The 22,578-nt window shown below is 42.5% G+C and overlaps 1 protein-coding gene and 1 long non-coding RNA gene across 2 annotated transcripts in view; one reads left to right on the top strand and one right to left on the bottom strand.

Moving 5' to 3' along the window:
* LOC136446750 (uncharacterized) overlaps window positions 1–22,578 on the bottom strand; it is a 72,088-nt gene that overhangs the window by 27,901 nt on the left and 21,609 nt on the right. The gene's annotated exons all lie outside the window — the stretch shown is intronic.
* LOC136447003 (microfibril-associated glycoprotein 4-like) lies at window positions 13,955–18,401 on the top strand. Its single transcript, XM_066445664.1, has 7 exons — window positions 13,955–14,030; window positions 14,394–14,475; window positions 14,785–14,862; window positions 15,215–15,322; window positions 15,814–15,909; window positions 16,803–16,910; window positions 17,611–18,401. Exons 2-7 carry the CDS (start codon window positions 14,415–14,417, stop codon window positions 18,399–18,401), a joined length of 1,242 nt encoding a protein of 413 aa, XP_066301761.1. The 5' UTR covers window positions 13,955–14,030; window positions 14,394–14,414.

Below are 22,578 nucleotides of genomic sequence, written 5' to 3'. Positions count from 1 at the left end.
TGTTAGGCAACATTTCCTCTAGCTTTATTTTTCTATCTGCTTTTAGTTAGTATCATGCATCTGTTGTTCTGAGATTTCTCTGATAAATATAGAGCCAGTTTCCATTTAGATTGGTCAATTGAAGGTCTGGTAACTTCTGTATTTGTAACGTTTAGTCCCTTTCACCACTATCATGAGATACCCTCCGTACTTGATCAGATGTGAACGAAGCCCTTTCTGCCTGCACATAAGGTTTTTAGATGTTATTGGTAAATTGTGGTCATTGATACATTGATAACCATTACATTTGATTCATTCAACTAGAGCATACTTAAACTGAGCGATAGTCACAGGCAACTTTAGATGGTAGTTTCTGCCAACTTTTAGATGCCATTGATAACTTCTGGTCACGTATACAATTTGATAAGCACGCCCGATATTAGACTGATTCTAACTAGAGCATACCTCAACTGAGCCAACTTTAGATTATAGTTTCTGCCAACTCTTAGAAACAATTTGATAACAGCATTGATATATGACTGATTCTAATAAGAACACACCTAAACCACCTCCTTGCCTAAACTGAGCCAACTTTAGATGGCAGTTTCTGCCAACTTTTCCAGTGTAAAACTAGTTCACACTAGGTGTAACACCATGCAGACTTCTTCTTTCATCTTGTAATCAGATGGAGACAGAATTCCTGACTCTACTCCCTCGCTGCCCAGTTGGAGATTCTCATTACGCCTGCCCTGCATTCGCCACGTCTGTCATTTTTACATTTACGAGCCAAGGGGGAGCTGGAAGATGCCGTAATTGGCCAGGGAGCAAACACGGGGCGCCAATTACCGTAGATCTCTGAATGGCAACAACTCCTGACACCTGTACCCTTTCAGCTTCCGCTGCATGTATAGATGTGTTCAAAAATTCGTATTTTCCTGGAACTATCATCGTAGAGTGGAAGTCGTTACCGTCAAGTATTGTAGAGGCATCCTCGTTTGATAGTCTTTAACAGTGTATGCAGTTAGATATGCAATGGTGAGATATAAAAGTCGTTCGGTGTAATATAACCAGCTCGCTGCGTGCCTGCGAAGTTGGTGTGTTACACCGAAGGGCGGTTATACCGGCTATGTAGATATAGATACAGATACAGATACAGAAGAAGCTCTATAGACCGAAGAAAAAGTACCTCGACTTGCGTACGGTCAGCCTCAAACTACAAAATAAATCTTAGAATTCTACTGTACTTACTAAAAAACGAAGGCTAACATACGTAGATTTGTATTTTTGTATATAAGTTCGCAATGATCAAAGTGTTAGGCAGTTTAAGAGATAAAGTTAAAGTTTATGATTTCCTCCCGTGTCTTTACATAAAGTTTCTTGTCGATAAGCCGCTTCAAAGTCAGAACTTAGTACGTTAAACAAGTCACGCCTCAAGCATTTCCATTAAGCCAGGATTACAACCGCAGTTTTAAAATTGGGTAAAAGCCCCCGAGACACAAGTGGAAGAAAAGGAAGTGAGAGTTCTCGATACACTTAATACTACCAGACGTTACGGTGCCTTAAGAGTCTTAGATTTTTGATTGCCTTGGGCAATCTAATCATTTCATAAGAACTGTGACTCTGGCCACATTGATATAACGACAGGCTCTTCTTCTTTCACTGACTGTTTTTACGGATATGGGACTTCGGAAATCAATAACTAGAGTTTGATTTTAGAGCCAATACAACGTTCAGACGGGAGATCGCCGGTCTTTACAAAACGTGATTAACTACGGCAGGTATCTTTGAGTGCTATTCGAAAATACGTTATCAGACTCGCTTGGTGTCATATTCATCAAGAGTTCATGATGAATCAGAGAGTGCTCCAAATCTCCTCTTAATGTTTAATATTTCTCGCCTTTGCAAATGGTTACAGACGAAGAATGCAATGTCCCCAGGACAAAGAGGACGAAAGACCAAGTATAATTGGTTTGCGTTTATCTTGGGATTAGCCACCGACAGTCAATATCTGAAGACATCACACCTACTTCTCCCGGCAGCAGCAGTTGGAATAAAAGGATTTGAACCGTGGCTACATTTTGTGTGGCAAATCATCTTTGTGCCATGTACAATTGTCGAGCAATAAATTTCATTCATTCTTTCTTTACTCCGCAGTCATCTCGAGTGGATATAGGGAGTTGTCGGATGATAGCACTCCTGAATATCACTGTATCAGGAGTATGCGTATACCGGAAGGTCGCTGTCTATGTCGTTGTCCTATAGTTTTCATAAAGTTTCCAAATGTTACGTGTTCTGCATTCATGACCAAGTAAACGCGAAAGCATTCGACCCAAAACTCTGAATGCTCTTTATGTTTGTCACCACTCATAACTGATACTTTCAAGCGTGCAAATGTCGCGCTTGAAGTCTTATTAAAACACGCTAAGCCAAATTAACACCGTTTCTGAGAGATTGATTGGGCCATGTTCCCTTTGAGGACCTTTGTGTCGCTCTGAAGGCAGAATATGAATGTGATATTTGCTAAGGACTCCCATGTGTTCATTATCATGTCCTAATAAATCATAGCTAGTTCGTCTGACATTTGGTGAAAATGACGGGGTCTCCCTTGACATCAAACAAGTCATGTTCGACTATAATTGATTTCTTCAATTTTCACATCATGAATATGATGTAGAGAAGTTGAAAGATGAAATTAAAAACTCTTGTATTTTATGTTTTGATTTGACAAATACCATGATCTATTTGATTCCTTGACAGATGGATGTTTAAATGTCTCATGTTGATATCGATTGGAATATTACAAGCAACAAAGACTAAAAATATCATACCAAGCTGTACAATGATACACATTTGTGATACAACAGAGGTTCACGGCTGCCAAGCCTAAGAGTTAAAGCTCTTGCAACTTAAGACATGTTTTGAATCATAAAAGAGAAAGACATTGATCATGACGGGCACGAGTCTTAACGGGACTGGGGGACGCCACGGGGTTGGTACCAAAGGTATTTTGAGAGTAGCAACTGCACTTCTTAAAGTGTTTCCTTTCACCATAGGAGAATATTAGTTTCTGGGAGAGCGCTCTTACATCAAATACCCTGCTTTCCACGCCAATATTAATTTCTGAAGTGATTTTAGCCACATTTATGAGTGCAAAAGCAGGTGATCACCAGATTCACCCCGCTGTTGAGCTTAATGAGACAGAATTACGCCCAAAACTTCCTCATCATTAAGTACGACATAAAACACTATAAAAAGTGAGAACGGGAATTTTCAAGTTTTATGAGTAAAGAATGCTGTATTTTTATAACTTTAACTCGTGGTGTATTAGTACAAGGAAAGGTCAAGATCGTCATCGACGTCAACAACTGCAATAAACGCCATATGGGTAATAATGAGGGCACTTTATGGCATCATTTCCGTGTCAAAATTACATACGTAAAAAACGTCACGTTTTGTCGTTTATACGTGACGTATTGGGGGTCAATACGTCACGTATGAAAGGCCTACGTCACGTATGCCGGAACGTACGGATACGTGACATACATATGGTTTTGCAATTTCCGTGTCAAAATTACCTGCATAAAAAAACGTACGATTTCTCGTCCAAACGTCACGTATAACAGGTCATACGTCACATAAGGCATATACGTCACGTACTAAACGTGACATACATATGTCGTGGCAAAATATCGTATCTACGTAGACGTCACGTTTTGTGGTTATACGTTACGCACATACTAGTAAATGGGTTATGTTAACGTACCACGTTAACGTAACGTATGTACGCCCTTCAAGTTATTATAACAAACAACGTTAACATAACGTAGTCGTAGTTATCATAACGCATTACGTTAGCGTAACATAGTCATTTACGTTATCATAACGCAGAGCGCTAACGTAACGTACACTAGTGTGAACCTTTATAATAGGCGTGTTCTGTTTACGCCATTGGTTTATGTTGTGTATAACGTCTACGATAGACGCGTTCTGGTGACGTCATCAGTTTATGTTATGTACAACGTGTATGATAGACTTGTTCTTGTGACGTCATCAGTCTATGTTTTGTAAAAGCCGCAGCACACAATGTATTAGTGTGGGTACAAAGTAGTACGGACACAATTTTTGATGCCTGGCTAGAATATCCTATGTGAGCATTAGCCAGATTTAAACTGTGCCGTGGGATATACTGTCTGAATTGATGAATTGAATTGTGAACCATTCTGTTCGTGTATATTCGAAAGTGCGTCATACTACGCGTCAACCCGTTCATTGAGTGAACTCAACAGATAGGCGATGCTCTTGTCGACTGTCCGCATCAAATCGTCGTCCAAATGCCCGAAGGTCGCGTACAGTCTTCCTATCCTCTGCCTCGTATTCGCTCAGACTTGACCACAAGCCCTTTGCGAAATCCTTCGAGCAGCTCTTGAAATGTAAATCCTCCAGGGAACAGGAAACTTTCTCGTCCCGGCGCAGAGAGTCGTAGTGGACCTCGGAGCGTGCACGTCCGACCCGACACTTGCCAACGCCATGAGGTCCCTTGTGCCCCTTCACGGGTAGAGAACAAGCACGACTGTGAGCACTTGGAACCTGCCATGATCCTAGCGCGATGCCGGAAGCGGTGACCTTGAAGGACGAAGACGAACACGAGCTGGAAAAACTTGAAATTTTAGAGAGAACGGACCGCTGTGGCCGGCACGCGCCCTGTGATCGCCGAGTGACTGTCGGCGGAAGTGGTCTGAGCGGAGATGCAGACGCGGGGGGGGGGGGGGGGGGGGGGACGTGCTCAGGACCCGTATGTCGGGGGCGGAGCTTGACCACGGAGACGCCAGACTACGCGTCAACCCTTCCATGGTGATCAGCCATTGGTTGGAAATCAAGGTGGTCGTGAGCTCGCTGCTTGTGTGGATTACCGCCCAGCGGGCCGGGTGACAGTTTACAGTTCACCATACTTTCTGTAAAGACGCATTGCATTATCAGAATATGAATTTACATGAATGTTATAGCCGACTTGATGGATAAAATATGGGGAAGTATAGTAGAGCATTTGTCATCGATTGTGTAACTATTGTGACATTCGTCCCATTCTCATCCATTTGAAACCTGAAATTGTTGCCTGGCCTTGTTTGGATCTGAAATGTTTAGATTTATGTGGGTTAGGATATGGAGGGATCACTATGTACTTCTGTGGAATACTGCCATACGGAAATAATGTTTTGGTCTGTCTATTACAATGTAAAAGCAGTGATGGGCGATGGTTTTAATCCCATATATGACCGCGGCTACAAGTACCCGCGAGAACTAACAGACACAATAGCTGCCCGTACACATCGATTGTACTCGAAGATTCCCTCTCATGAACTTTCCAAGCCCCTTTGTGTCGATTTTGTAGACACTCTGGCAGATCACACAACAGGGTGGTCTTTATACAACCATCAGAGAATCACACCTTTTTGTCTCCAATTGGCTTATCACAATACAAACTAATGCACCTGGTAGGGAGAGCGGCAAAAAAAACCCCGGGACATTTGATATAAAGGTCACTATCTTCTACTCTCCAAGCAGAGGTTAGTGGGGCAGATCGTCACCGTTTTATCATATGCCCCGTGGTTTTAGTTTGGATGGGGCTAGCGGACAAAAAACGGGGCATATATTATGATAAAACGGTGACGAGCTGCCCCACAAACCTCTGCTTGGAGAGTAGTAAGGGACAATTAGAGAAGCCCGCGGCCGTCGCTCAGAAAAAAATGATCTTTCATTGCCTCCATTGCAGACTCCGTCCGGCCAAGGAGGTCGGTGAGGTTGTTTACTTTCAAGTTAAAGCTTTACTATTACATTTTTTGTTATTGCTGGCCTTCTCAGTCTTCCCGGACAGCAATAAGAAGAAGAAAAATGTAATGGTAAAGCTTGAACTTAACAAAGAAAACAGCCGTAAGAGTCTGAAATGGAGGCTAGATCTTTCAACCAATATCGATCTTCTAGGAGCTCTTCACATCTGCTTTGAAGCCCAAGCATCTGCTTGGATCACAAATATCTGATGGCTCCCAAACATCTGCTTGGAGCCACTACCATGTGCTTTTCTAGATAATTTTCCATTGCTCCCAAGCAGATCTATAGGTCCCAATATCTGCTTTGAGTCCCAACATCTATTATCTGGTCGGAGCTCCAAACACCCAATGGAGCAGAACGAGAAAGGCACAAGCCTCACTCAGAGTGCCAGCCCTTTTTAGCTTTCCACGTCCGCTCGCCACGACCCGCTACCTGGCTGAAAAAAAGAGCTGACACTCAGCAAGCACTCAGGCTAGAAAGGCATATCTATATATAGAAAGCACATGTTAGTGGCTCCAAGTATATGTTTGAGCTCCAAGCAGACCCTATCTCCATAGCCGACCTCCTTCATAAATGAATGAATGAATGAAGACCTTTATTGCACATTTCTGCCACACTTGGCTAAGTACAGGTCACAACAAAATATAATACAAGTACAGTTAGCGGATACAAAAGAATATGACTATCATTAAATAAATTCTACTTCTCCTCGCTTTTCGGTTATAGTGGATATAAAAGAACAGACGTGTTTTTCAATGGGAGGTTTGTCTAGTCGCATTAGAAATATGAATTTTTGAACAGTACTTAAATGTGTGAAGTAGGGAAATAGGTTTTCTACAAGTTTATACAGTTCATTTCTTTCTTTGGTATATAATACACATTCTACCACAAAATGACATTCGTCTTCTACTCTATTCAAGGTACAATGTTTACATAATCGTTGTTCTAGAGGAGTGCGGGTATGTCTTCCCGTTTCAATATGTAGTTTGTGGCAGCTGATTCTTAGTCTTGTGACTGCATTCCTGACCCTCATATTTGAATTACTTAGAGATTTTTCTTCATTATAAGTAGTTTTGAATAATCTATATGATCTTAACTTATTTTTGGAAGCCCCACCTTTGTTGTCGTTATGTATTTCTTTCAGAAACGTTTGGAAGTAAATGTCTTTTATCCGTTGGCCAATGGAACTAACAATTTGTAACGTATTTGAATTATATGAAATTGGTAGGTGCCATAAGAAAGCAAACCCGCTCTCCTCTAAAGACTTACGTATTCCTGTCGCCCAACATTTCACACCAGATTTGTCTAGATCTAACTGACAGCAGAAAGCATCTGCTTGAAAACTGTCGGCTGACACATTTTGGCGAAGTCTAAGGAAATATTTGACGGCATTTAGCGAAGCATCCACTTGTATTGGGTATCTTCCTAATTCCGCCCTTGCAGCTAGGCTGCAAGCAGACCTAGGTACACGTAATGATTGTTTGCAGAATTTTAAATGAACTGATTCAATTGGACAGGAATTTGAACTTTTGAATGAACCCCATATTTCAGAGCCATACAGCTGACTCATTTGGCCAATTTCTACTATTTTCCCAGCGACCTGCAGAGACTGATAGAGAAACTTTTATTGTGAGAACATTTACAAGGCTCAACCATAAAACCTCCTTGGCTCAACCAAGGCGCGAACCTCCCACTGGGACGTGCGCGGGTGACTGGGTTTGTGCCAGAAATCGGTCATAAAAAGATTAGTAACCCGGACATCCGTACGGCTGTTAACATTACAGCGCGCGAGGAGGGGAGGCGACAATAAAAAAGGTTACTATTGAATAGAAATATTCCGCCCTGTCTGAGTTATCGCACATCTTATAATTAGGTTGCAAAACATACTTCTTCTTCCAGTTTGATACGGTCTTCGCAACATATAGATCTGCTTGGAGATTATGGCACATCTATGATCTAGAAAAGAACATATTCCAAGCAGATGTTTGGGCTCCAAGCAGATGTTTGGGCTCCAAGCAGATGTTTGGGATCCAAGCAGATAGTTGGGATCAAAGCAGATGTTTGGGATCCAAGCAGATGCAGAGAGCTCCAAGGAGATCGATATTGGGTGAAAGATTTAGCCTCCATTGAAGACTCCTTCCGGCTATTTTCTTTTTCAAGTTTTACTATTACATTTTTCTTGTTGCTGTCCGGGATTAGGACCGGAAGGCCAACAATAAGAAAAAAAAATGTAATGATAAAGCTATAACATGAAAAAGAAAACAGCCGGAAGGAGTCTGCAATGAAGGCTATGAAATATATTTTTTCTGAGTGACGGCCGGGCTTCTTTGACTGTCTCTTACTAATCTCCAAGCAAAAGTTTGTGGGGGAGAGTGTGACCTTTTTATGATCTTTTATCAAATGCCCCGTTTTTTGGCCCGCTCTCCCTACCAGATGCAAGTTCGTCCCATTCTCATCTATTTGGAACCTAAAATTATTGTCTGGCCTTGTTTGGATCTGGAATATATAGATTTATGTAGGATATGGAGGGATCACTATGTACCTCTGTGGAATGATATACGGTGCCTGGTCTCCCAGGGTAGGGAGTTTTGTATACGAGTACAATCTCTGCTGATCTATAAATGCTGGCACACGGACGTAATGTTTTTGTTCGTAACGGGCGGCGGTATCAACTCCCCTGTACTTTTATAATAGGCTCTACGAGCCTCTGCGGTAGACTCTACCAGTCTCCCCCGGTCGCTGGGAAAATAGTAGAAATTGGCCAAATAGAGTCAAATGTTTGAAGGGAGTTGGCTACGGAGAGAGGGTCAAATTCAGTTGAATTTCAGCGACCGGGGGAGACTGGTAGAGTCTACCTCTGCGGGTCGCTGGGAAAAGAGTAGAAATTAAACAGAGTCAATTATATGAAGGGAGTCGGCTACGGCCTATTGGACCCTCTCTCCATGATAGCGGACTCCATTCATACAATTGACTCTATTTGGCCAATTTCTACTATTTTCCCAGCGACCCGCAGAGAATGGTAGAGGCTAATAGACGGGTACACAGTATTCCAGGATAGGTCTAGCCGCAGTACACGGTCACCAAATCTGCCGTCGAAAGACCGAACGTCTTAAGTCTCCGGAGCATAAACAAATTTGTTGGCCTTCTTGGTAAACTCGCAGACTTGTTTGTCCCATTTCAGATTAGACTGAAACCAGATTCCCAACACTTTAGCAGCGATCACTGCCAGAAGAGATCAGAAGGGGTTTGCCCCCGAAAGTTATGGGTGGAGGGGGGAGGTGTGCTCTTCATAAGACATAGTCAGCACCATACATTTCTTAGGGGTTTAAAGTTGCGCAGTGTTGGACCATACTTCAAGTGAATCCACTTGATCATAAAGGTATGACTGTTTGCGCACATATTTCCATCGATCGGCCAGACACTCTGACAGACCACACATAGTGGTCTTTTTACAATCTTCCTGTCATAAAACATCAGAGAGCCACACCTCTTTGTCTCCAGTAAATATCACAAACTTGCATCTGGTGGGGAGAGCGGGCCAAAAAACGGGGCATTTGATAAAAAGGTCACAAACTCTCCACCAGCCTATGTTTGCAGAGTAGTATGCTAAGAGAAGCCCGGCCGTAACTTTCATAGCCTTCATTGCAGACTCCTTCCGGCTGTTTTCTTTTTCATGTTATAGCTTTATCATTACATTTTTTTTCTTATTGTTGGCCTTCCGGTCCTAATCCCGGACAGCAACAAGAAAAATGCAATAGTAAAACTTGAAAAAGAAAATAGCCGGAAGGAGTCTTCAATGGAGGCTAAATCTTTCACCCAATATCGATCTCCTTGGAGCTCTCTGCATCTGCTTGGATCCCAAACATCTGCTTTGATCCCAACTATCTGCTTGGATCCCAAACATCTGCTTGGAGCCCAAACATCTGCTTGGAGCCCAAACATCTGCTTGGAATATGTTCTTTTCTAGATCATAGATGTGCCATAATCTCCAAGCAGATCTATATGTTGCGAAGACCGTATCAAACTGGAAGAAGAAGTATGTTTTGCAACCTAATTATAAGATGTGCGATAACTCAGGCAGGGCGGAATATTTCTATTCAATAGTGACCTTTTGTATTGTCGCCTCCCCTCCTCGCGCGTGGTAATGTTAACAGCCGTACGAATGTCCGGGTTACTAATCTTTTTATGACCGATTTCTGGCACAAACCCAGTCACCCGCGCACGTCCCAGTGGGAGGTTCGCGCCTTGGTTGAGCCAAGGAGGTTTTATGGTTGAGCCTTGTAAATGTTCTCACAATAAAGGTTTCTCTATCAGTCTCTGCGGGTCGCTGGGAAAATAGTAGAAATTGGCTAGTCTCCAACCAGACCCAATAGATTGCAAAGACCGTATCCAACTGGAAGAATGAGCTTATAGTGCAATCTAAGGTCTGGAACAAGTCGGTCTGAACAAAGGCTATTAACATCTAATTGTTACCTAATCAAACTGTGCTTCTGTAAGTGAGTTTATTACTCTCTGTCCGCACGGGCGTGCGGCGCCATGCCGGGCTGACACCTCCAGGCCGCGACTGAGAGGCCGTTCACTTGGGCAGAGCTGTACCGCGAAAATGAAACTTCCCAGGAAAAATAAACTAAAAGTTGCCAACAGAAAAGACTTGGTCTCTTTTTCAAAATCAAGTAATCCCGCCATGTGGTCACGTGGAATCTTGCAGTTAATCTCTAGTAATAGTGGCTTGAACCCGAAACAGTAAACATTGTCTACGAATGTTTTTGTAAGAACGGTTTTCCATGATGCCACAAACATCGCCGATGGGTGAAAGAAACTGCTATTGTGAGATCTTTTTACTAGGCTCAACCAAGGCGCGAACCTCCCACTGGGACGTGCGCGGGTGACTGGGCTTGGTCATAAAAAGATTAGTACCCCGGACATTCGTACGGCTGTTAGCATTACAACGAGGAGGGGCAGCGGCACCTTTATTGAATAGAAATGCTCCGCCCTGTTTGAGTTGTAGCAGACCTTGGGTTGGCTATGAAAACTCCTTCTGCCTGTTGGATACGGTCTTTGCCAACCCGTAGGTCTGCTTGGAGACTAGAAATTGGCCAAATGAGTCAGCTGTATGAAGGGGGTCGGCTATGGAGATAGGGTCTGCTTGGAGCTCAAACATATACTTGGAGCCACTAACATGTGCTTTCTACATATAGATATGCCTTTCTAGCCTGAGTGCTTGCTGAGTGTCAGCTCTTTTTTTCAGCCAAGTAGCGGGTCGTGGCGAGCGGACGTGGAAAGCTAAAAAGGGCTGGCACTCTGAGTGAGGCTTGTGCCTTTCTCGTTCTGCTCCATTGGGTGTTTGGAGCTCCGACCAGATAATAGAGGCTTAAAGCAGATGTTGGGACTCAAAGCAGATATTGGGACCTATAGATCTGCTTGGGAGCAATGGAAAATTATCTAGAAAAGCACATGGTAGTGGCTCCAAGCAGATGTTTGGGATCCATCAGATATTTGTGATCGAAGCAGATGCTTGGGCTTCAAAGCAGATGTGAAGAGCTCCTAGAAGATCGATATTGGTTGAAAGATCTAGCCTCCATTTCAGACTCTTACGGCTGTTTTCTTTGTTAAGTTAAAGCTTTACCATTACATTTTTCTTCTTCTTATTGCTGTCCGGGAAGACCGAGAAGGCCAGCAATAACAAAAAAATGTAATAGTAAAGCTTTAACTTGAAAGTAAACAACCTCACCAACCTTCTTGGCCGGACGGAGTCTGCAATGGAGGCAATGAAAGATCTTTTTTTTTCTGAGCGACGGCCGCGGGCTTCTCTAATTGTCCCTTACTACTCTCCAAGCAGAGGTTTGTGGGCAGCTCGTCACCGTTTTATCATAATATATGCCCCGTTTTTTGTCCGCTAGCCCCATCCAAACTAAAACCACGGGGCATATGATAAAACGGTGACGATCTGCCCCACTAACCTCTGCTTGGAGAGTAGAAGATAGTGACCTTTATATCAAATGTCCCGGGGTTTTTTTTGCCGCTCTCCCTACCAGGTGCATTAGTTTGTATTGTGATAAGCCAATTGGAGACAAAAAGGTGTGATTCTCTGATGGTTGTATAAAGACCACCCTGTTGTGTGATCTGCCAGAGTGTCTACAAAATCGACACAAAGGGGCTTGGAAAGTTCATGAGAGGGAATCTTCGAGTACAATCGATGTGTACGGACAGCTATTGTGTCTGTTAGTTCTCGCGGGTACTTGTAGCCGCGGTCATATATGGGATTAAAACCATCGCCCATCACTGCTTTTACATTGTAATAGACAGACCAAAACATTATTTCCGTATGGCAGTATTCCACAGAAGTACATAGTGATCCCTCCATATCCTAACCCACATAAATCTAAACATTTCAGATCCAAACAAGGCCAGGCAACAATTTCAGGTTTCAAATGGATGAGAATGGGACGAATGTCACAATAGTTACACAATCGATGACAAATGCTCTACTATACTTCCCCATATTTTATCCATCAAGTCGGCTATAACATTCATGTAAATTCATATTCTGATAATGCAATGCGTCTTTACAGAAAGTATGGTGAACTGTAAACTGTCACCCGGCCCGCTGGGCGGTAATCCACACAAGCAGCGAGCTCACGACCACCTTGATTTCCAACCAATGGCTGATCACCATGGAAGGGTTGACGCGTAGTCTGGCGTCTCCGTGGTCAAGCTCCGCCCCCGACATACGGGTCCTGAGCACGTCCCCCCCCCCCCCCGCGTCTGCATCTCCGCTCAGACCACTTCCGCCGACAGTCACTCGGCGATCACAGGGCGCGTGCCGGCCACAGCGGTCCGTTCTCTCTAAAATTTCAAGTTTTTCCAGCTCGTGTTCGTCTTCGTCCTTCAAGGTCACCGCTTCCGGCATCGCGCTAGGATCATGGCAGGTTCCAAGTACTCACAGTCGTGCTTGTTCTCTACCCGTGAAGGGACACAAGGGACCTCATGGCGTTGGCAAGTGTCGGGTCGGACGTGCACGCTCCGAGGTCCACTACGATTCTCTGCGCCGGGACGAGAAAGTCCCCCGTTCCCTGGAGGATTTACATTTCAAAAGCCGCTCGAAGGATTTCGCAAAGGGCTTGTGGTCAAGTCTGAGCGAATACGAGGCAGAGGATAGGAAGACTGTACGCGACCTTCGGGCATTTGGACGACAATTTGATGCGGACAGTCGACAAGAGCATCGCCTATCTGTTGAGTTCACTCAATGAACGGGTTGACGCGTAGTATGACGCACTTTCGAATATACACGAACAGAATGGTTCACAATTCAATTCATCAATTCAGACAGTATATCCCACGGCACAGTTGAAATCTGGCTAATGCTCACATAGGATATTCTAGCCAGGCATCAAAAATTGTGTCCGTACTACTTTGTACCCACACTAATACATTGTGTGCTGCGGCCTTTACAAAACACAGACTGATGACGTCACAAGAACAAGTCTATCATACACGTTGTACATAACATAAACTGATGACGTCACCAGAACGCGTCTATCGTAGACGTTATACACAACATAAACCAATGACGTAAACAGAACACGCCTATTATAAAGGTTCACTCTAGTGTACGTTACATTAGCGCTCTGCGTTATGATAACGTAAATGACTATGTTACGTTAACGTAATGCGTTATGATAACTACGACTACGTTATGTTAACGTTGTTATTATAACTTGAAGGGCCTACATTCGTTACGTTAACGTGGTACGTTAACATAACTCATTTATGTGCGTAACTTATAACCACAAAACGTGACGTCTACGTAGATACGATATTTTGATCTAAAAATGCCACGACATATGTATGTCTCGTTTAGTACGTGACGTATATGCCTTATGTGACGTATGACCTGTTATACGTGACGTTTGGACGAGAAATCGTACGTTTTTTTATGTAGGTAATTTTGACACGGAAATTGCAAAACCATATGTATGTCACGTATCCGTACGTTCCGGCATACGTGACGTAGGCCTTTCATACGTGACGTATTGACCCCCAATACGTCACGTATAAACGCCAAAACGTGACGTTTTTTACGTACGTAATTTTGACACGGAAATGATGCCATAGGCACTTAAAACTAATTTTACTGCATCTAACCAATGTGTATATAAGAAGCAAAAACCAAGCTGTGAACAGAATATCCGTGACTTCAGCCCAGCATCACAGCACAGCAGTGGGTAAGTTCAAAAACTTCATCACTTTTGATGTCTTGGTGTTCGTCGTTTTGGACATATTTCTCGTTAACTAAAGTTTTAGGACTTAAGAACACAAGGCCACAGCAGCATTTGAGAATTTGGGCAAAGTGAAAATGACATTAGAGTAGGTTATGAGAAATGTTCCGAATGTCCATTGGTTTCTTTCAACAGCGATGGACATACAGCTAGATGTGCAAGAGTTAGGTGTGACAAGTCGTTTAGTAGAGTATAATCAGCTGCTTCTGCGGCGCGTTCCTGCGAAGCTGTGTAATACGCCGAAGGGCGCTTATGCCGGCTATACAGATAGTGATACAGATACATTTGTTTTTGCTGTACTTTATCCAGGATTGGTAGTGCTCCGTAACCATGATTGGAAACCTGCCTGGGATACTGTGGACGGGATTCACCATGCTCATCGTCTGTCAGGGTAGGTTTATGAATCATGCTTCAATACTGGAGTTTATGACAGAACAGATAAGATTTGTCATATCGTCAAATGCCGACGCGACATGATTTCCCTATATAGAGTGTGATACTTGGGTTACTTTTTTTGCAAGAAGATCGTCTATATACTTTGCCTTTGGATGTCTTTTTTTTCTATTCTTATTCGTAAATGTTGGGCGTAGAGAACAAACGTTGTTGTAGCGATACCGGAAAGCTAAGTTCCGGTAAGAAGGCAATATTACACCAGTGTACATGATGTGTTCTCTGAGTTTAGTTTCGACCACCTCCGCAGTTGCCGAGGCAAATCTGCCGGAGGGACCAAGAGACGCAAACTCTCTCTGCAAGCTGATGAAAACTTGCACCACTCTTGGTAAGCAAAATAAAATTCAGTTTCTTACCGGTACCCCAAAACTAAACATAACCCGTACAATGTACGTCTAGTAATTAATTTAACTACTTTCTTGGAAGCAAACAAGTCCAAAAATAGAATTCTTCAATGTCAATGCGATTACTAATGTTGTTCTTATACGTATTTGGTGGTTTATCATCATTGACCACCAAAATGTAATGTTCTAAATACTTTTAGCAGTTTTCGAGCGAAGCTTTGATTTAGGCTCAACCTGTCTAGTTATTCAAAGTTTCCATATTGTAACCTTACTTTTACTTGCGTCAGATTAAAAGAACACTCCGTCTTTTAGGGCATGTGTTACTTTCCTCTTCAGGTAACAAGTTCATGGACAATGAAAGCGACCTCCAAGCCAAACAGCGAATCTGTCAGCTTGCTGACCAGGCCTCCCTGCTGCCGGACGAGACCACGTGCGAAGAACCAGGTACTTAACGTTACATTTCTAGTCCGATTCCACTGGTTTTACCGCGCGATTTGACGGAATGAGGTTTCCGCATCGTCACTAGCATTATCACAGTCGAAGCTGTTCATAACAAAGGTACAAGCTGTAGCAGCGCGACATGCCCCTGTAACTTGTACCGTGTTTTTGTTTTGTTTTTTAAATAGAGTAAAAAATACCAAAGCGGCAAAGAAGACCACTCATCTGAGCCCATGGGACCAGTAAATCCTTGTCCATGTCGTGATGTTCACTATAGATAGGATTCTTAATGATTGTGTTAATGGGAGAATATCAAAAGGACCATCAACAGGTGGTCGTTATGTACAGTTGGCCATTTGTACAGGTTTGACTGTAAGTGAATAGCTATATGATTTACCTGTCAGAATTAGACTGCTCTTTTGCCTGCCATAATGATACATGGATCGATGTGGCATCAACAATCTTGCATCATTCTCATCATGTCATTGTATCCATAGGCCTTGAGCTGAGTTTGGACGAAGTAACATCCATGGACGATGGAGAAGACCTGGCTAAAACCTTGTGTGACTTGAGCACCAGCTGCCTTATGCTAGGTACGGAGAGCATTTGAAATTTTTAAAAATCATTCAGAATGCTCAATACAAAAGTTATTTAAGCAACCGGAAACGTTTTGCAACCGGTCAGACCTTCCTGACGTTTCAGACAGCATCCACTGTTTACAATTGCATCAGCAACAGCATCCACGATTAAGTATCTCATCCCCCGGAAGTCTAATGATAACCTTCATCGACGTATCATTCAGAATACATTGAAAACCAGTAAAGCTACATCCGAAAATAATTTCATCAGGTTGGTAGAATATAGGATATAGGAGGTTCTTTGTACACAACCAGGTAATCTCACCTGCTGACGTTTCGGTATCTCTCAGACACCTTCTTCAGAGCTTCTGACTGGAGTGCTGTTTCTCACCGCTATAAGTAGCCGATGTAGGTGGCGCTTTTGCGGTGAGAACACTGTCCCAAATGCGAACACAAGAAAGAAGCCGACAGCATTGAAGTGGTAAAGTACACAAGGTCACAGAAAAGACAAGCACAACAAGTAGACAAGAAATCGGCAATCACTGACCACATTGCCAGACACAACTGCATCATTGACTGGGAGGGGGCCAAGGTCATCGACAGAGAGGACAACAGACGCACCCGGTGGATTAAGGAGGCGGTCTGGATAAGGAAGACAGCACCGGTGATGAACCGAGACGAGGGGGCATACAAACTCAGCAGCATTTGGGACAGTGTTCTCACCGCAAAAGCGCCACCTACATCGGCTACTTATAGCGGTGAGAAACAGCACTCCAGTCAGAAGCTCTGAAGAAGGTGTCTGAGAGATACCGAAACGTCAGCAGGTGAGATTACCTGGTTGTGTACAAAGAACCTCCTATATCCAGTAAAGCTACAGTTTCTTTCCCCATTTTGCTTTTTTCTCTCAGCTCTGACCCCTCACGCCCAGGACCCGGACCATGAGCCGATGAAGGCCATCTGCAAACTGGCTGATGGGAAGATGAAGGCCCAAAACGACATCACCTGCAAACCTATCGGTGAGGAGATATTTCAGCTCAGCTTATTTACTTTGCCAGAAAATACATATCGCCTGCTGACGGTTCCAACGATTTCTTGGGGGATTCGAAACCCCACCATAAAATAACAAAGCATTACAGCAAATGATCATGATGACAAATACAGGTCGACATAAATGCGTCTTCATAAATAAGAGAAAATCGTTAGTAGCTTCTAATGCAAATAGATCACGAATAGTAATGTGTGTTTGTCCTGACATTAAATCAAAATAATAGGGGGTCAAACAGTGGATCAACTTTAAAATGTAAAACAAGAGTTCCCGCAACATAACTGCGTTAAATATCTACACCCATTTTAGATTTATTGTTTCATTTTGTCTCTTTGATTTTGCAAATAAGGCTGCAATTAGCATAATCCTAAATGATGTCATTTTCAGTTGCAGACATGTTGGTATTTGCAAAGCAATTGCCCACCTGGTAATTGCATGTGGCACAAGCATGCTCTTGCAGTTCGTTACATCCTCGTTAGGTTGTGTTTTTCAGCAATGCCAATGTAGATAGTCGGCTTGGTGTAGATAGGTGTATGTTTTTATTGGTCAGTCTAGCATTGATTATCTGTACCAAACTTCAACCAGTAAAAAATCATGAAGATTTTCCCTACCGTCTTGAGAAATGATGTGCTTCTATAGAATGCTGACAATCTGCTGATTCATTACCTTAGAGCCGACGAAGAACGTCTTTGGCGATGAAGACTCTGAAAGTGATGGTGGGGAAGAACCATTGGAGAACCAAGACGAACGTCCCCAAGTCCTTACATTAAGTAGAATGTATTATTTTGATGATTGCTCAGAGATTTACGCCGCTCAGACCTTGTATGGCACCCCTAGAAGTGGTGTGTACACTATCCGTCCGGTCAGTTCGGGTGCCTTTTCTGTGCACTGTGACATGGATACAGACGGGGGTGGGTGGACCGTTATACAGAGCAGGTTTGACGGGACTCTACACTTTAACAGACGGTTTAACGATTACAAGTACGGATTTGGATCCGCTAGCGGGGAGTATTGGCTGGGGTTACAAAACATGTACCTTGTAACTGCCCAGAATACTTACGAATTGTATGTAGAGCTTGAGGACTGGTCTAACAATACCAGGTACGCTAAGTACTCGTCCTTCCGAGTTGGGGTGGGTGACAACTATCAGCTGAGCCTTGGTAGTTACAGTGGGAACGCAGGAGACGGTCTTACGTACTTCAATGGTATGAAGTTCAGTGCGGGAGACCGTGACCAGGATGACTGGAGTGGTAATTGTGCCGCCGTCTATGGCGGTGCCGGGGGTTGGTGGTACAAAGGCTGTGGTAGGACCCTGAATGGCCCCTACCTCCGGCCTTCCGACCGTACCTCGCAAGTTGGATGGGGAATTTCCTGGGGTGCCTTTTCACCCTCCACCTACAGGTATTACCTCAAAAAGTCCAAAATGATGATCCGCCCTGCTGACTTCCGCACCGGAAAATAAAAGCGTCACACCCCTTATCATAGAAGGTCCCTAACATGCACAACAGAAAGTGATTTGCAAAAAAGGATATTACTCTTTTCCTATTTCTTATAGCTTACCATTGACTTCATCTGTCCAAAACTCTGAAAACATTTTCAAAATATTTCCTGCAATGGTATGGAAGAAAGTTGCAATTGCTATCAGGTATGTCCTCAGACGACCTCAATGGTACATGTCAAAATATATCACATCAAACCTGAGCCACTTCTGTGCATCACATCATTGCTTTAGGGATGATCTATATCGTCTCGACGTCGTAGAGCATAAAGCAGCATTTATGGTATTATTTTCGTAAGAGATCCTGATATCAACTTGTAAGGCTTATCTAAAAGCTTAACAATGACTGGAGATTATGGGGATAAGTAATTTGCATACGTACTCTAGACACATGAACTCCAGATATAAATGTTATTGTATTAATATATTCCAGATACAAGTGCAATTGCATCACACTGTAATTACAAGGATAATTATATCACAACTCAAATCATTTCTTGTGATATTACCACCGATTGTTACAAATCTATTCGTTGAAACTCAGTCATTGAAGAATTGAAGAATCGACAGACAACAGGCAATGAAGGCCAGTTGTACCGACAAGAGAGACTATAGATTAAAGACAGCAATGAATGGCCATTACCATATACTGATATCATTATCATTCCTTATGTAATCGATTATTGCTTTCCTACAGGCTTTTAGAATAAAGATGGACCCCGGAGTGATCCTGTCTCTTGTTTCCATTCTTAATTCAATCTATTAAATCTATCAATAATCATTTACTGTTATCAAAAGATAAACACATACATGTAACCGTGTTATAGATTGATAAGATATGCACATGTCTTTCACATCAAAGATTCAAAAACATTGCCAGAAGCTAAAAGACAGAAACAACTTGGTGATGACGTCCGGAATGCTCGTACATTTCAGTCACTCGTATCGCCCTGGCAACAAGCTAAATACCAGAGTAGGCAACATAGTCTCTTTTACTACTTTACTAGTTAATGTGGCAACAGGTCCGATAAGTCCCATAGTTCCGTGAGGATAAAGCCTGTAGGTTAACCTCATGTTTTGTTATCAAATCCCAAGCTGATTGTGTGGAAGGTCGCATCAATACAAAGGTTTTGGCACCTGTAACATGTATTGAGGTACAAATGTATCTGAACTATGCTTCAAATATGCAGTCGACCATACCTCGGGAATGGTTTTAAGAACACTGCAGGTGAATATGGAATCGAATGCGCTCTAAAGACGTCACACAACCAAATTCGTGTTGATTAATTACTGGTGGTTTGGCGGTTGCCATCATTGAAACAAATATCCGAAGAAAAGTGCAAAGAAAACGTTATCAAACTTGTTACATAGTTCCACGTGAAAATTACATTTCTCTGATGTCAACTTTCAGAACAGCTTAGTAAACTAAACGAAACAATTTCAAGATATCTACAAAGATCCAATAAAATGTAACCTTTGTCACTCATAAGTTTTCAACAATTTCGCACACAAAATTTTCGGTAATGACGTCTTCGAAGGATTAAGCCTCCAGGTATCACAATTCAAAGGATATTGCACTTTATCATAACATTTGACACAACAAATTAGTATCAATTACCTTTCTCTTCCTTCAGAAATCCATGAAGAATATAGTATGTTGTGCATGAAAATAATCAATGTGACCGTTTCCTCGACTTCCAACTTTGACAGCTATATGATAAAAACAGAATAAGCTAATCTATCATTGTATGTGACGTACTTACATATGCCACATCTAATATGCTTGGGCTAATTTACAAAACTCTCAACAGAACCGTTTGAGTGTTTCTGACGAGAAATGCAACTTAGAAACACAGCAATTTTTCATCATTTGTGAATTTCTGCCTGCTGCAAAATCCACAAACCCAGATGTTAGGTCTTTGTGACACTTGAAAAAGATCCTTTAAAAGCCGATGCCCAGTTGGTTCGAACATACCTACACCCTGTGGGCACGTACTGTTGGTGAGTACAATTTTGGGCTATAATTCATTTTACGTTTTAGGCATTTACATTGTACATGTATTAGTAAGACGTACTTCGTTGGCCTTGAACTATCGTGTACACCATTCAAGATGTCGCAGCAAAATCAAATGGTCGCCTCAACATCAAATTCAGCAGTAGCCTGTATTTTCAACTAGTTTCGAAAGATTTTACTTAATAGTTTTGGCTGACATGCGGCTCACTGATGAACACTGTCTTCCATTTGCCACTACTATTTCTCACTATAGTACTTGTGTTGTAGACTGCAGTTATCGTCAAACAATGGCTCCTCGTCCAGTGAGCGTCGTTGGGAAGGTGCTGTTCGTGCTTATGATTTTCATGGGTAAGTTATTAAAGTGTTTTGTTCTCAACTCCGCCTTGCATTTATATATTTACTACCTAGCCTCTTGTTGTTCCTTGTTAATGTGCTAAATGCGCACAGGCCTAGGTTAGCTAGTAATGATTTTTCTAGGATTCAATTTATTCTAGTAAAGATATTCCTTAACTTGACATCATGTTTTGTACAGATGGCCTACATGAAATTATCGTTCATATATCTAACTATTTCACTACTGACTTGTATTATTTATCAAGTTGCATATATCTTTCTCTCTTTTCACCATACTTCAAACCAGTCACATCTTCAGATGGCAAGCCCGACGGCTCCCCCTGTCAGCTGAGGAAGAGCTGCACTCTACTGGGTAAGTGTCTCTTACCTTTGTATCCGATATCCACGGTGACAAGGTTAATGGCAAATTTTGGCAAGGTGGTATTGTGGGTAAGGTTGTTCACTTCGAAACCTACAGTCCTGTGGTCACACCTGGGGCGATTGCTGTTGTATTGATGTCTCATGAGTTAGCGCCGACCGGTCGCCGCTCCAGACCCTAGCTCCTCACAATTCAGCCCCTGACTGCGAAGAAAGAGTAGTCGTCCCACCCATGAGAATGATATTAATCATTAGCTTACGTGTACGTGTAGAAATCTAAGAGGTACGAAAATCAACTTCAAATTATCATTTCGTGACAGAAAATATGGAGGACCAGGACTTTGTTTTGGACTCCAAGAAGCGCATCTGCTACCTCGCAACCAAGGCTCTGCTGATCCCTGACCACGCCGATTGTGAGAAACCAGGTAGGGACACCTTTGCTTTGCAAATCTGATTAGTAGCCATACTAATAGAGCAATCTTTGATTGCGTATTATTAGCTTATACCCAGAGAGCATCATTGGTTGATAGCGTTTAAACCTAAAGCATTATCGTATACTGCTTATCTGTTGCCTTTGTTTTCATCAAGTAAAGCACGGGTGGATTAGTCTATCTCTTGAATAAAACTGTTTGGTGTCAAGTGAAGCACGCTGCGTCCTGGACTACGTTAACTTCATAATCTAATACAGTATGTAAAATACTTAAATCTACCTCCAGCCAGTGGCACTGTAGACACCATTGATTCTTCAAAGAACCTGCCAGAAACCCTTTGTCAACTGAGGCAAAGCTGTGCTTTGATGGGTAAGACTGATCTGTTTGTTTTTGATGAAAATTGTAACTATCAAATTGAATAGAATTTCTTTGTACGTGGGGAACATATGTGTGATATTTCGGAATCCGAAATCTACTGCTTTGCCAATCCTTTTTTTCTCCTGCTGATATGACCATGTATCCTTTTGAAAATTAGTCATGCAAAGGCAAATAAATGGCTATGAAACCCAATAGTGTCCATTCCTTGTTAGATGTCAGTATTTTCCAATCTCATCAGCAAACTGAACTGAATAATTGTAATCTCATCATTTATGATATTCGAGGACATCAAATGAAGATGATATACTGGGTTTCAGTACAAGGTATCGTGTCAATTCATTTTTCAGCGCTCATGGTAACCCCCCAAGACCCACATTACGAGACCATGAAGGACGTCTGTCAACTGGCACACAAGAAAATGGACGCCATTGGAGACATCACCTGCGAGCCTGTCGGTAAGTACATACTAAAGCTAATTTCATATTCTTGATAGTATCACTTTTCAGCCAATGGGATGTTCTAGAATTCTAAAAAAGATTTGTGAGTTCACAGGCGAGCTGTGTAGTAGCCATTGCTACCTTTGTTGCTCTTCCGGTTACTTCTACTT

The sequence above is a fragment of the Branchiostoma lanceolatum genome, chromosome 13, assembly GCF_035083965.1.
Source record: "Branchiostoma lanceolatum isolate klBraLanc5 chromosome 13, klBraLanc5.hap2, whole genome shotgun sequence".
NCBI classification, from domain to species: Eukaryota; Metazoa; Chordata; class Leptocardii; order Amphioxiformes; family Branchiostomatidae; genus Branchiostoma; species Branchiostoma lanceolatum.
This window is presented reverse-complemented; position numbering and strand designations above follow the sequence as displayed.